Raw genomic sequence first — 15070 nt, forward strand, 5'->3', positions numbered from 1 at the left:
AATGATCTGCAGTTTGTTGATGAGTTTGGTGGGGAGTCCGGTGAGGAGGGCGTTGCAGTAGTCTATGCGTGATGTGACAAATGAGTGAACTAGGATTTCAGTGCTGGATTGGGTCAGTGATGGGCGGAGTCTAGCGATGTTGCGGAGGTGGAAGAATGTAGTACGGGTGATGTTGTGAATATGGGGTGAGAATGAGAGGGTGTTGTCCAGGATGACGCCGAGGCTCTTGACTTTGGAGGAGAAGGGTACTGGGAAACCATCGATGATTATGAGTGGAGCTGGGGTGTGTTGTGATTTAGTGAGGGTGGATTTGGATCCGATGAGCAGGGCCTCGGTCTTGTTTCCATTGAGTTTCAGGAAGTTCCTGCTCAACCAGCTCCGGATCTCTTCCAGGCACGTGATGAGGGAGGTGGGGGGGATGGCAGCGGTGGGTTTGGTGGAGATGTAGACCTGTGTGTCGTCAGTGTGGCAGTGAAAATGGACCCCATGGTGAGTAATCCAGAGTCGGCTGCAAGGAGGAGGTCATTGGTGATTTTGACTAGTGCTGTGTTTTGGACGGAAGCCAGATTGGAACGGTTCGTGGAGATTGTTGGTGTCGAGGTGGGACTGTAGTTGTGCGGCAACCACCCTTTCAAGTGTTTTGGAGATGAAAGGGAGATTGGAGATGGGCCGGTAATGGTTAAGGTCAGTTGGGTCAGCACCAGGTTTTTTTAGGATGGGAGTGATGGCAGCCAGCTTGAGAGTGAGGGGTACAGTACCAGTAGTGAGGGAGGAGTTAATTATGTTGGTGATCATGGGGGAGATGGACGGAAGACATGCTTTGACAAGGGAGGTGGGAAGAGGATCGAGCTGACAGGTGGTGGTTTTGGCTTTGCGGATGAATTCTGAAACGGTCTGTTCTGTTACTAGGGTGAAGTCAGAGACGGAGCTGATGAGAGGTTGGCCAGAGGTGATCATCCAGGGTGGGTCATCAGAGGGGGTGCGAGATGAGGCCAGTTGTTGGTGAATGGTGTTGATTTTAGAGCTGAAGAAGTCAAGGAACGCAGTGCATTGGGTGGTGGAAATGTCTGGAGGGAGAGATTTAGGAGGCTGAAGTAAGTGGCTGACTGTTGAGAAGAGGACTCTGTTGTTGCCTGTACCAGTGTTGATGAGGTTGGAGTAGTATGAGGTTTTGGCAGTGGTGAGGTGAAGTTTGATGTTTCTGAAGAAGATGGTCCGTCCGTTGTTCCTATTATGATAAGTAATAGACAATTTATTAAAAGTGATCTTATAATTTAGAAAAAACAATCGGCAATATTTAAAAATTAGACCAAATAAGTATGATAAAACATTATCCAAATTTCTAATTTAGGTTATCCACAATGACAAATGTCATTTAAAATAAATAAGTACTGACACACACTGTTCTCGTGTGTGTGTCAGGGCTGCCGAGGTAGGGGAAAATCCTCTCCTACTCCGAGTGAGTACACAAGGGGATACCCAAGCACACTTCAGATAAAACAATATGGTTAATTAGTAAATAGAAACAATGTATCAATTCAGTGTTGAATAAACTGGTTAAGATCAACATAGAGGGTTTGGGTTTGGTATAGTAGTGAATCAAAATGTGGAAAACACTAAATGCAATCAATAGGTAGAATAAAAGGTTTAATTAGGTCGTCCAATTTAAATAGATAGTGGAGGGCAATCGGGTAGGATTATGAAGAGAATTGTGATTTTGAGTAACGGTTAAGACAAAAATGAGTCGCCCAATATTGAAAATGCAAGTTTTAATATTGTGATTTTTGTTTTCTTTTCACATCTCTCTAGTTAAAGACAATAGATGGATTGACGCCACATCTGCTGGGAAGGAGTCATACATGCTATGTTGGGGGGAGGTATTGAGGAGAATTAGGATTTTTTTTGAAAACAAGGTTTTTCTTCACCATACTTGCAAACAATGATTGACATCCAGCTAAATGAGTGTGACATATTGGAAAAAACTGTGTTCAACAGATGGGTAGAAGCAGTCCCATCAGAAGACCAAAGTGCGGCTACGGTAATCAAGTTCCTGACTAGAGAAGTCATGCCAAGGTTTGGAATTCCGTCACAAATTAGCTCAGGCGACAGAGCAGCGTTTATTCAGAAAACACTCAAACAAGTGATTTAACATCTGCATGTCAAACAAAGATTAGGCTGTGTCTACATTCCTCAAACCACAAGGTATGGTGGAGAGAGGAATCGGACGCTTAAGACAAAGATTAACAAAATTAAATTAGAGTACTAAATTAAAGGACTAATGCATTACGACTGACACTAATGAGTTATCGCATGAAAACTAACAGAACGACGCATCTAACCCCGCATGACATGCTTACAGGACGACCCATGCCGTCCCCTAACATTTGGGGGCCCCATAAAGGACCCCCGTTAGAACAATTGGAAACTGAATTAAGACGTTATATGGGACAACTAACTGGCATACACAGGCTTATTTTTCAACAAGAGAAAGGCAGAGTTCCAGAGTTGGAGAAGGAGCCACCAAGGGGGGTGGAGCCGGGTGACCACGTGTACCTCAGAGTCTTCAGGAGAAAGTGGAACGAACCCAGGAGAGAAGAACCATACAAAGTCACCAGCGCAACACCAACAGCCATCCAGGTGGAAGGAAGTGCCACGTGGTATCATCTCAACCACTGCACAAAAGCTGCTCAACCCAAAGCCAGAGACGACCGTGAGGAGGAGGAGCCAGACGCAGACACACGTGGGGCTGACCAGCTGCCCCAGGACCAGATCCAGTCGAGCCAAGAGATACAGCAGCATGATGATGCTGAAAACGGGGAGCCTGTTTCTGATCCTTTACGGGTTGTGCCAGATTTCGCTGGCACAAGCACAGACCCCGGGGAAGGATGAAACCACGGGGACAACACAAACCTGGAAGGGCCAGGAATTAGGGGGTGGTACTGAAAGAAGCCAGAGAGAAACACAGGACAACCCGGCCCCAGCTCACTCAGGAACATTCAACAAGAAAGGGAAAATAGTCCTATATGCTCAGATACCACCGCAGAACCGAGTTAATGAATTTGTGTTTACTGTTATGTCGGATAACCAACCGTTATGTGCATTAACCTTCCTCCAGAATTATGAACATGTGTATAGGAAGAATCGGTGTGAAGTAAATATCCAATTTAATCCAATGAAATGGTGTTTAACAGTAACGTCAGGAATGCATGGGGCTATAACAGAAAGTATAAATTAAATATGAGAGAATATATACTTCTTAAAGCTGTGGCTTGGCAGAACAGACAGGCTTTGGATTGGCCTTTAGCAGAAAAGGGGGGAGTTTGTGCTCATATAGGTGAAATGTGTTGTACCTTCATTCCAAATAATACTGCCCCAGATGGATCATTTACACTTGCAATGAACAATTTAAAACGTTTAAGAAAAGAGTTAAAGGAAAACGCAGGCCATGATCAGGGAATGTTTGGATGGCTTGAAACAAAGTTTGGTATGTGGGGAATGGTGTTCGCAAAGATAGGAGTAGTGCTCTGCTGAAAATACTGTGTTATGTGTGAATTCTAGTTAGACATGTTAGACATTTGATAGATCTTTTTTGCCTTAAACCAGGTTGAGACTCCTGAACATGTTTAAAGGTTTTTTAACAATGATCAAATGTAGTGTAAAATATGACCCAAACGACTGTTATGTTTTTGTTGTGATCTTATCTTACAAAAAAGGGGGGATGTGTGGTAGAAATTAAGGAGTATATTCTATGGTAAACCATGATTATTATGAGGTCTGTATATCTAATAGTGGAATGACACATGATACCTACAGAGCCTGGATTCAGAACAGATGGTGGGACACATGAGCAGGTTGACCTCAGCCTTCAGCCCTATGATTATTTTGACTACGGAGTTAATGCATGCTGGCCTCAGACTGGTGTCCAAAATCACTTTTGTTGATAATATTCTGAGACTGATGATTGATGAAGATTGACGTGGGCGGAAACCCCCATTGGGACAAAGAAATTCTTGTATGTATGCGTGTATAAAGGAGAAGCTAGAACCGATGTTCGGGCAGTGACTCTTAAGACCTACTCGGCTGTTATCGTTGTTGTTTTTCTTCACGATAAAGTCTTTTGTCAATTCTTGCTCCGGACCCCTTATTTATTTTACTCTCTCTCTCTCTTGAATTAGTCTAAGTGTTTATATCTCGATTAATCTACTACACTACATTTCCTCTATTCTTCTGCCAAACCTCTCTTCGGTACCTCTTCCTTCCCAATGTCCTCGAGTTGCTGAATGATCTTTCAATTAAGCATTGGTTGCATGTCAAAATTTCTGAAAGTTACATAAAAAGATTTTATAGGATTACTTTATTGATGGATAATTGGATGTGGGAGTCAATCTCTCTCTCTCTCTCTCTCTCTCTCTCTCTCGAAGAAGAAGAAGAAGAAGAAGAAGAAGAAGAAGAAGAAGAAGAAGAAGAAGAAGAAGAAGAAGAAGGAAGACCAATGACCTCTGTGGATCAGAATGAAAGGGGACTTATTATGAAAACAACACTTTTCCTAGGATTTGGGGTGTTGTTTTGGGTCTCTGGTGCTCCCACATGCATACAAACTTAGATCTTTTGAGTGAGATAAGCATTTCTGAAAGTTACCAAACTTCCATATTTTATTTTAACAACAGGCTTAGCGAGTGCATTGCAAATACATGAAAAGTAAAAATACAAGTCATCAATCAAGCAGACCTTTGATTTGGAACTTGGCCTGACAATGTGTGCAAATCTCTCAATAACAACACTTTTGAAATCAGATATTTCTCAATAACAGCTGTTTAAATCAGGTATGAAATCAGGTATGCAATTTGAATACCTGCTGAAATAAATGAATAAATAGTCTTCAATGCCGAAAGATACAGGCGGAGTAATTCGATTTTAAACAACAACAGTCCTAGAATATGACCATGGGGCAGACTACTTTACGACCATATGGGCGTCTTATAGCGCTGATTGCAATTCTTATTGCAGCCTGCAGGGTTATGCGAGAAACATACGGAGGGACGCGGTCGTTGAGCTCCGCCGCCCCACATTGCATGACACGTTAAACTCAACTAGAATCGCCACCATCAATTTGATATCAACAGACAAAATAGTCGCAAAGCCTACAGAAACCATAGATAGTTAATGTGACAATCACATTATTAAAAATAAACTTGGAGCAATGATTTACTGAGGAACTATTTTTTTGGGAGCATCCTTTTAAAGGGAGTTTGCCGCCCCACCTGCCCATATGGACGGCACGCGGCTGATGATTCATAATATCATCCGAGGCGCACCTAGCTTTTGGCCATGATATTAGAAATAGTAGTATATAAATACCCATATATAATAATATTATTATTATATTATATAGATATAGAGCTCCAGGAGTCTGCAAACGGCAACAATCCTTTCTCCTCCATTCTGTGGTTCAGTTTGACAGCTCATTGGTCAATGGGCAGCCGCTCATTTGCATTAAAGCTAGAAACACCAGAAACATCGCATTCTGAAGGGACTGAAACAGAGGGGAATAGTGGTAGGCAAGATTTTTTTCCTAAAACCTATTTCCAGCAGACAACTTCAAAAACTCTAAATAAATTATTCCCCCCTCCATACACAGTGTGGATGGTACACTACACAAGCCTTGGTCTGTGTGGCTGAAGGGTAGCTAACTGTTTCAGCTCAGCGAACGTGGCCCCGGATGGGGTCAGAGGGCCTCTGCCAGCAGACCCCATGTGTATTTTAGTCCTGGTTGTTAAATTGCATATGGCTGACTATCCCTCTGGAGTTTGACCCCTTCTTTTTCAATATAGATATTTCCTTTGTTTAGGAACGATAGTCCTAATCGAGGTTGATGCGTCCCCCATAATTGCCACATTGCTCCCCAAAATAAAGGCTATGTCTAAATAGATACAAATACTTTTTTTTTTAAAGAAATTAAGTTATTTGTCCCCATAATATTAATTGTCATGCATTCAATTTCATTATTCAATACAATATATAAATCCCCTGACTTATTTTAGGTTTATAAGATTCTCTTACAATTGATTATGACAGTGTTTAATATCATATCAATATATCAGATCAATATTTATCAAAATACTGCAGTTATAAAATAAATAAATAAAACAAATATAAACATCTAGATCAAAATATACAAACAAACGATAAAGGGATATAGTAATGCATAATGACACCAGAGCAAAAGTCACCTTAGATAACAAGACAGTAAAATCAAACTTTAAAATGTGGCTTGTGTTTTGATTATGCAGGGAGGGTTCTTGTAATAGTGTATTGAAAACTATTATGTGACGTTGCAAAGGGCCACATACAGTCTATGTACAGAGAGAGTTTGAATAGCTTGTAGACCTTTGTCCTGCTCTTCATGGCAACGATCAACAGACCCCCTTATTCCTGATAAAAATACAATCAAACAGACCCCAGGTTTTCTTGATACCTGCTAGAAGTCAACGGTTCATCCTGCGGAGCTTAGCAGGCAGAGTGTCGGGGACCTGCTCCGGAGGGGGTAGCGTCTGCCTCTCCACCTCCTCCTCCCCCTCCCCTGACTCCCTGTCCAGCGCCAGAAGCTGCAGCTTCTCCTCCGGCAGCCAGTGGATGGGCGTGGAACATGACCGCAGCCTCTGGATCCTCAGCGGCAGGTCCCCCAGGCTGGAGGCCTTCACCCCGGGCAGCAACAGGCCGTCCTTGGGCCCCCGCCATAGTTGCTCCTCCTTGGTGGAGCTCATGCGCTGGAACTTGCTGGGCAGCCTGTTTGAGGAGGAGGAGGAGGAGGTGGTAGAGGTGGTGAAGGTGGCCTGGTCCTCAATGAAGTTCGCACAGTCCACTGACATCAGCCTCTCCCGGCGACTCCCACCTCGCACCTCGCAGCCTCCCCCTCCTCCCCTCAGGGACCGGGAGTTGGAGCTTGAGGTGTCCACGGCCAGCACAGTTCCGGGTGAGGTGAGGGGCGGCTTCTCCTCCTGCTCCTTGACACTGTGCGGGGGTGTGGGGACCTCAAAGTTGTTGTGGAACTGGGAGTAGTCCACCCGGAAGAAGCCATCCTCCAGGGACATGACTGGGAGGAAGCGATGCCCCCAGAGTACCTCATCCTCGGTATAGGATGTCCGGGCCTGGCATGTCATCCCTGGGAGGGGGAGGAGAGGGGGAGGAGGGAGGGGAGGGAGGGGAGGAGGGAGGCAGACCCACAGGGTAATGTCAGGCAGCTAAAACCAAGGTAGAAGAATTAAAGGTTGATTAGCCATTTCCATATCTTTCCATGGGTGACATAGAAATGGATATATCAACAACAGCTGCTGACAGGTTGATTCACCTTCACTCTCACTTGTGAGGTCACTAATGGGTATAAACGGAATTGGCTTGTAAAGAATATTAAAAACTAGGGGCCCTTTAATTGAATGACCGTTGTGATCGAACCATCATAACCATCTCTCCAGGCTTCACAAGAACATGATATCGATTGTTCATCACCAAGGGCAGTATTGTCCTTTAAAGCTCAGGGGGAAATCTTCGAGCGCTATTGAATATTTGAAGAGGGTGAAATTAAACAATAATCAGATCCCAAGACAAAGGAAATGACACAGATTGTTTCCGATTTGATGTGTTCATGTTTTTTCTTTTTAATCTTTTGTTCGATTGAATGTGATTATGAAGAATGAAGAAAGAAAGAAACGAGAGATAAACAAAAAATCTTCTTTCATGTTGTTACCGGTGGTCTCCACGATGCCCTCCAGGATGACCACGATCTCAAACTGCTCGCTTCGGAGGGAGCGCTGCGACAGCTCGAAGAAGGGGCTCCGGCTGGTGATCTGGTGGCAGATTGTGAGCGGGGACACCAGGAAGAGCTGGTCCGCCCCCGTGCCGAAGCCCACGTCCAGCTCACACTGGTCAAGGGGCAGGAATTCCCCCTCAGAGGTCTGCCTTGACTAAGGACCAGAGAGTCAGATGGGTGGAGCTCTGTGCCAAAAACCCTTCAGATACACAATTTTACTATAACAATGTCATAAAAAAAAAATATATATATAAATCTCCTGGTCTCACACTCAATAGAGTTGATCTCATATTATTTGTTTGAGATTCAAATTCTACTTCTTATTTTTTTAGATCAGTATTCTCATGAATTTGTCTGAAACTAGTCTAGTATTTTCAACTCAACTATAATTCTCTCTCTCCAGCCAGGATATCATTTAGAGAGAGCACTTTGTCAGAGTCCTGCTGTGCTTAACCACATGGAACCTAATTCCGCTGACACCCTGTGACTGCACAACCATTGAGCATGTGGTGGCAGCCCGCAGCAGAGATAGATTTCAGTAGTTTAACATTAGAATCTCATTTGCTGGTAACATTCATTCAGACAAGCACTCCTTATCTTTATTTTATTTTTTAATTTAAGTGAGTTTTCCCTCTCGTACTGTAAGGGTTTCAATGAAAGACAAAAATGTAACAGAGGCGTTTTGGATGAGGTTAGAGGTTAGGGGTTATCATTTTTATATATTGTCCTGCCTGGCAACTTAAAGTGCCAATCCGAATATCTACAAAGATCTTCATGTAAATACATGTCCAGGTAGCTGTTGGCAAATTAGGTAACACAGTGGTGATTGAGCCTATGGCCACCTTGCATATGCACAAACCTGTTTATGATCAAATGTTTCACTCTGCTCCGAGAATCCTGTTAAATGAACAATGACAGAAGACTAAAGCTGGAAGAACAAGAGTACATGACAGCGATGGAACACCCATCCCTTACAATCCTAGAAGCTCGACAGTGATGTAACAGAACTAATTAGGTGAATTGCTTTGCTGATTCGATGATTTTCATGATAAATTGGACACTTCCAACCCATTTTTTACTTTAAATAGGAACAACTTATAATTGAAAATCGACTCGAAAGTTGGGAAATTGGGGACTTTGAAAAGGTACACTTCTGTCAGCTCTGGTTCATAGTGACATCTGAGTATATATATTTATATGTATATAACAATAGGTATGTGGCCTAATGGTAAGTAAGTAATTAAGTAATAAGTATCTGTCTTCAACTTGTGTAGTGGGAAGAGACACCCTTGTTTAGTCACTTCATTAATTAATTATTAATACCATGTGTACCAGGTATTGCACCCCCCAACTCACATGCGGGACGGTACACAACCAAGGCGTCAAAACGCAGAAAGCAGGAGGCAGCTCAGAAAGTTATAACAAAAGAAAATAAAAAAAATACTTTGAGGTAGACATACAATACAGCCTCACAGCAAGCTGATGCATATCAAATGCATCCCCACCCAGTCTCCCAATCAGGGTTAAATAGGCCTACCAATCTGATGCCAGATTGGGAAAACCCCCAACAATTTTTCTTCATAACACAATGCATACAAATACCTATACACACAACACAGTATTGGACATAAATCACACCTGCAATAATAACGACATACAGAAGCATGAACTCTACCTCACCTGCCCCGCCATTAGCAAACCCAATTAACTGTCCTGGAATAGAGAATAACGCCTGATTTCCACTGGGGACGTAAGTATGGCAAGCCATCCCCGCCAGAAAACGCCATCATTTAGTCGCGTATCACCTTCATTACGCCGTAAAAAACGCCGTAAAATGTAAAAAACAAAATACGCCGTCATGCGCAAAAAGCGCCGCTTTTTACGCCGCAATTAAGCCTTTCAAGAGCGTGCGTAAAAAGCGCAGTTTTGAACGTAAAATACGCTGCGTTTGTGCACATCACAACGGCGTAAAATACAGCGTCTCTCTAGTATGATAATAATCTCCGCCCCTCTTTTCTCTCAGCCAATGCATTTGAAGTGTTTGCACCCAATCGCTGAACAAGACAAGCAGACCAAATCAGTTCAGCACAGAACTGCTTTGAGGAGTTCTCCTCTACGACGGAGTATTAGTGCCACACATGAAGAAAAAAATTATTTTTGCCGTGACGAGATTAAAGTCGACACGTCGACTTTAAAATCAACATGTCGACATTAAACTCGAAATGTCGAGAATAAAGTAGAAATGTCATGTCGACTTTAATCTCGACATCTCATGTCGACTTTAATCTCGACATGTCGAGATTAAACTCGAAATGTCGAGAATAAAGTTGAAATATTATGTAGACTTTAATCTCGATTTGTTGACTTTAAAGTCGACATTAAACTCGAAATGTCGAGAATACAGTTGAAATTTGTTGGGAGGGATAGCAACCGCTCCACGGGCCTGCACTGAATCCAATGCCTTGTGTAGATAATTTTGTAAAATTGTATTTCAGAATCGGGTTTAACATGGGAAATGGGCAGATGCAAGGATACAGATGGTTGCACCTCCGTGCAATACATAAAGGTTATGTTGTGTCGCAAAATACAGTAAGACAATTGATCAAGTTGCTTGATCCTGAGGGTGTGGAGCAGCAAAGGCGTGCCCGGCGTCTGAGGCGCGGGCAATATCACAGCAAAGGTCTGAAATGCACTCCTGCTTTTAGATGGGTACGATAAACTAAAGCCTTACGGCAGGGGTGCCCAACCAGTCGATCGCGGTCTACCAGTAGATCGCCGACAGATCCCAAGTCGATCGCGAGGGGTGAAGAAAAAAAAAAAAAAAAAAAAGTTTTTTTTTTTTTTTTAATGAAATTAAATTTGCGCGGGACATATACGCGCGGTAGCGCATGTGCTGTTAACAGCAGTTGAAAGCCGTCAACAGTAGTTACACACTCCTAAACGTTGGCATGGCTGAGGGGAAACAAGCTAAGACCTACCATTTTCACCCTGAGTGGGAGGAAGATTATTGATTATCGTTGAGAAGGTGCCGTGCGCAGACGGAATGAAACCCCCACTGAAGTCCGTAGGTTCACGATACAACCCCCCCCCCCGTCAACAATTGTTCTCTACCCCCCCCCCCCCCCCCGGCTTGAAGGTAGGTTTGCTGGTAGATCTCGGGAGGTTGGCTACTTGAAAAGTAGATCTTGGGTCAAAAAAGGTTGGGCACCCCTGCCTTACGGCATTGCCATCAGTGGTTGCATTGACGGTTTTAGTCGCTATATTGTTTGGATGGAGGCCGACACCACATACAATGACCCCAGGGTTATTGCCGATTACTTTGTGTCATCCGCTGCACGCTTGGGAGGATGCCCGGAGCGTCTGCGTGCTGACAGGAACGGAAAAAATGGACACGTCGAGATTAAAGTCGATATGATGTTTCAACTTTATTCTCGTCATTTCGAGTTTAAAGTCGACATGTCGATATTAAAGTCGACGTGACATTTCAACTTTATTCTCGACATTTCATGTATAATGTCGACATGTTGACTTTAAAGTCGAGGTGTCGACTTTAATCTCGTCATGGCGAGTGTGGCCCTAATACTCCGTCGTACTCCTCTCATTTGTTGTTAGTTGTAGCGTCATATCTTATATATTAGTAAATCCAGTTACAACAGTGTGGTCACCGTGGCCGTGGCCCAATCGATAGAGACGCTTGCTCTGTAGGCAAGAGGTTGTTTTAAAAAAAACAAAACATATAATGACGTTTCAAACGTTCAATCGAGTCTCTCAAGTTTCAAGTTTATTTATTATTATTATAGCCATTTCAACAGTATATAAAATACAGTTGATAGGAATTTGTTTTGGTGTGCTCACATGTATTACACAGCAAGATAACAACACAACATTACAAGACAGAAAGCCAAAACGGCACATAAATAACAAGGAGTACAACACTATGCATGGTTTGCGGGGAATGACAGCAGTAAAGTACAGTACAGTGGTGCAAAAACTGCAAGTGAGGTAGACCATGAAGATCTTAAAGACCTTAAATTGCTTAGTGCTTGTTCAAGTGGCGTATAGCTTGTAGATAGGTACTATCCCTAAAGCGTGTTGTTTTGCTTGTGATGCTTCTGTACCTCCTCCCTGATGGTAAGAGTGTGAATAAGTGGTGTGCTGGATGAGAGGGGTCAGAGATGATACTCCTAGTTTTCCTGGAAATTCTGGTGTCATAGTGCGAGCCTATGGTAGGCAGACTACAGCCAATGATTTTAGAGGCCCTGCGTACTACCCTCTCAAGCTGTTCTTTGTCCTGGCTGGTAGCACTACCATACCAGACCAGGAGGGAGAAGGTGAGCACGCTTTCGATGGCTGCACGATAAAAATGGGTCATGCCTGCCTGACTTACCCCAAACTTCCTCAGCTGACGGAGGAAGTATAACCTCTGATGGGTTTTGGAAATAATAAGACTAATGTAGAGGTTCCATGATAGGGACTGGTGGATAGTGGCGCCTAAGAAGCGGAAGGAGGAGACCCACTCCACAACTTGGCCATCAATGGAGATGGGAAGGTGCTGGCCTGCCTTTTTCCCATAGTCAATGATGAGTTCTTTGGTTTTGGTTGTATTTAGTATAAGGTTATTGTCTCCACTGCACCAGCTGTTCAACCTCAGTCCTGTAGGTAGATTCCTCCCCATCAGATATGAGGCCTATGACAGTGGTGTCATCTGCAAACTTTAACATTTTAACAGATGCAGAGTTTGATGTACAATTATTAGTGTACAGAGAAAATAATAGAGGTGACAAGACCCACCCTTGTGGGGCGCCGGTGTTCAGAATCCTTGGTGATGACACATTATTCTTGATTTTAACACACTGTTTCCTACTGGACAGGAAGTTTAAGATCCACTGACAAAGTAGAGCATCAACTCCTGCGGCCAGGAGAAAGTTGTATAGTCTGACAGGAATGATGGTATTGAAAGCCGAGCTAAAATCAATGAATAGTACACGGACATTGGTGGACTTAGTGTTCAGATGTTGCAGAATGAAATGTGTGCAAAGTGAAACTGCATCGTCCACTCCCCTATTAGCCCTGTAGGCAAATTGGTGAGGGTCTAGCTAGCGTGATGTACGTCAAGTACCTACAAACTAGGCACTCAAGTACCTTCATAACAATACCTTCTACAATGGCCAGCTTTATTGTTTCCCATGGGAGCCAGCGACTTAGTCTGCGAGCGGACGATCTGAAACTAAATCGGAAACTAGATTTCTTCTTCGAAGGTTGTGCTCCACACAGAACCTCCTCACCGTCATAATAGAGCACTTCGGGGAACCAGATTGCTTTAGAGCGGTACTGATCGCGGCGTGTGTCTTTCCAGTGTCAAATAGTTCACGAATAAAATCACCATAAGGTTCAAGTGCGGCCATAACTAAGGCTAAATATAATTAGACAGTCTATTGCTGGTTTAGGTGGTTGGCTCTTTTTTCTTCGCTGCGTTCTGCCTTCTGGTGTAGCCTATAACTATACATGTATCTATTTTTGTTTTTGTTTTTCTGTTTCGGGTTTAAAAAACCAACACACAAAACACACAAACACAAATCAAATGCTGTTTATTTGTTTATTCCTTTTGGCCTTTTTCAGTTTCAAAACCAAATCAGAAAAACCAAAAAACAATCCTGTTAATTGTTTTTTCTGATTTTGTTTTAAATCGGAATATTCAAAGAACGAACCATACACGGATTCTCCTACCATATTCTATCACTTTACTGACACACACAATGTGTGGCAGTGAAGTGACAGGATCATTCCATAGACAAAATCTTTCCATATAACTAATTTAATTTAGGATAGTCATTGCACAGCTGTAACCAAGTATTCTCATTATAGCCTAGTTATATCCTAGTTTTGCATATTTATAAATTGTATCCTATTTTCATATTTCATGTGGCATCTGTATTTTTATGTAGGCTACAGCATCTGTATTTTTTAATTTAGCTTATATCTTCTTTTTACATTTTACCTTTTGCTGAGGTGGTCGCTGTATTAGCCTACTGTATAGGCCTTCTGTATTTGTGCAAGAGTTATTTGTATTGTGTAACCTGCTGGATTATGAAAGCTAGTTTGGGGTAAATAAAGTGGCAGTTTCTCAATTCGCGTTCTTTTCTGTACTTGTGTGCTTGCGTTCTTGTGAAACGTCATCAGTCGTAGCCCAAGTACTGTTCCAATTCAAAGTACGCATCAGGCCAAGTACTGTCGTAAAACCCGGAAGTGCTCTTGATGCGTTCTTAAATTGGGACTCTCTAAATCGACGCCACTTCGACCTGGGCGGGACTTTACGTCCTACGTCACTCGCTATGGGTGTGCATGTGTGCGCGTAGCCGCTTGTCTCAGGGATCTGTGCATGAACTCCCTTGCACTACAGGGCCATTTCTCAATTCCTAGCACGCGTACTACGGACTCGATGACTTGCAAGCACGTACTTGGCAAGTCCGTACTTCAAGCACAGACTTGCGAGCACGCGAGTACGTACCTGCAATTGGAACAGCAGCGGACTCGATGACGTCACCACCTCTGCTCGTCCATTAACTGTGCTACGGCCTCATTTAAATGTAAATGTAAATGGACTGCATTTATATAGCGCTTTTCTAACCATTGGCCACTCAAAGCGCTTTACAATATTGCCTCACATTCACCATTCACGCACACATTCACACACCGACGGCGGAGTCAACCATGCAAGGCGACAGCCAGCTCGTCGGGAACTAACAGTCAGGGTAAGGTGCCTTGCTCAAGGACACCTCGACACTCAGCTAGGAGGAGCCGGGGATCGAACCAACAACCTTCAGGTTACCAGCCAACCCGCTCTACCTCCTGAGCTACTGCCGCCTCTCTTAGCCCCGGTTAGCGCGATGCTAAAGAGCAGCTCTACCGGAGCATCCCACCTCAACAGGTGCAAGTTAGCCTCCGGTTTGATATCTGCCGGATATTTGGTTTACCACCCAATCGGATTCATCAACATAAGTGCAATACATTACGGGCTTAGTATGTTGAGGACGGTTTAGGACACCGTATCGCGAAAAATCACAAACACATGTTGTCGCCATCAATGTCTGTGCAACAACGTTGCACAGACATTGTGGTGGCATGTGCTCATTATACCACTGTGAAGGGGGTCGCCGGCCCCCCTTCACAGTGTATATTTAGGCATATACTACTGAACAATATAAACAAATGATATGAAACAAAATCCCAGCCTCTTTCATTTTCAAATAGTAGGCTATGTAA

The 15070-nt window shown here is 43.3% G+C and overlaps 1 protein-coding gene across 1 annotated transcript in view; it reads right to left on the reverse strand.

Moving 5' to 3' along the window:
- Window positions 1-3089: 3089 nt before the first annotated feature.
- LOC130371682 (G protein-activated inward rectifier potassium channel 1-like) overlaps window positions 3090-15070 on the reverse strand; it is a 144959-nt gene continuing 132978 nt past the window's right edge. Inside the window, exons 2-4 of the mRNA XM_056577540.1 lie at window positions 7745-7961; window positions 7011-7162; window positions 3090-3286 (exon numbers count right to left, since the gene is read on the reverse strand). Coding sequence (XP_056433515.1) covers window positions 3257-3286; window positions 7011-7162; window positions 7745-7961 — 399 coding nt within the window. The 3' untranslated portion in view covers window positions 3090-3256. The remainder of the gene's footprint in view (window positions 3287-7010; window positions 7163-7744; window positions 7962-15070) is intronic.

Source organism: Gadus chalcogrammus, chromosome 18 (assembly GCF_026213295.1).
Source record: "Gadus chalcogrammus isolate NIFS_2021 chromosome 18, NIFS_Gcha_1.0, whole genome shotgun sequence".
Lineage (NCBI taxonomy): Eukaryota > Metazoa > Chordata > Actinopteri > Gadiformes > Gadidae > Gadus > Gadus chalcogrammus.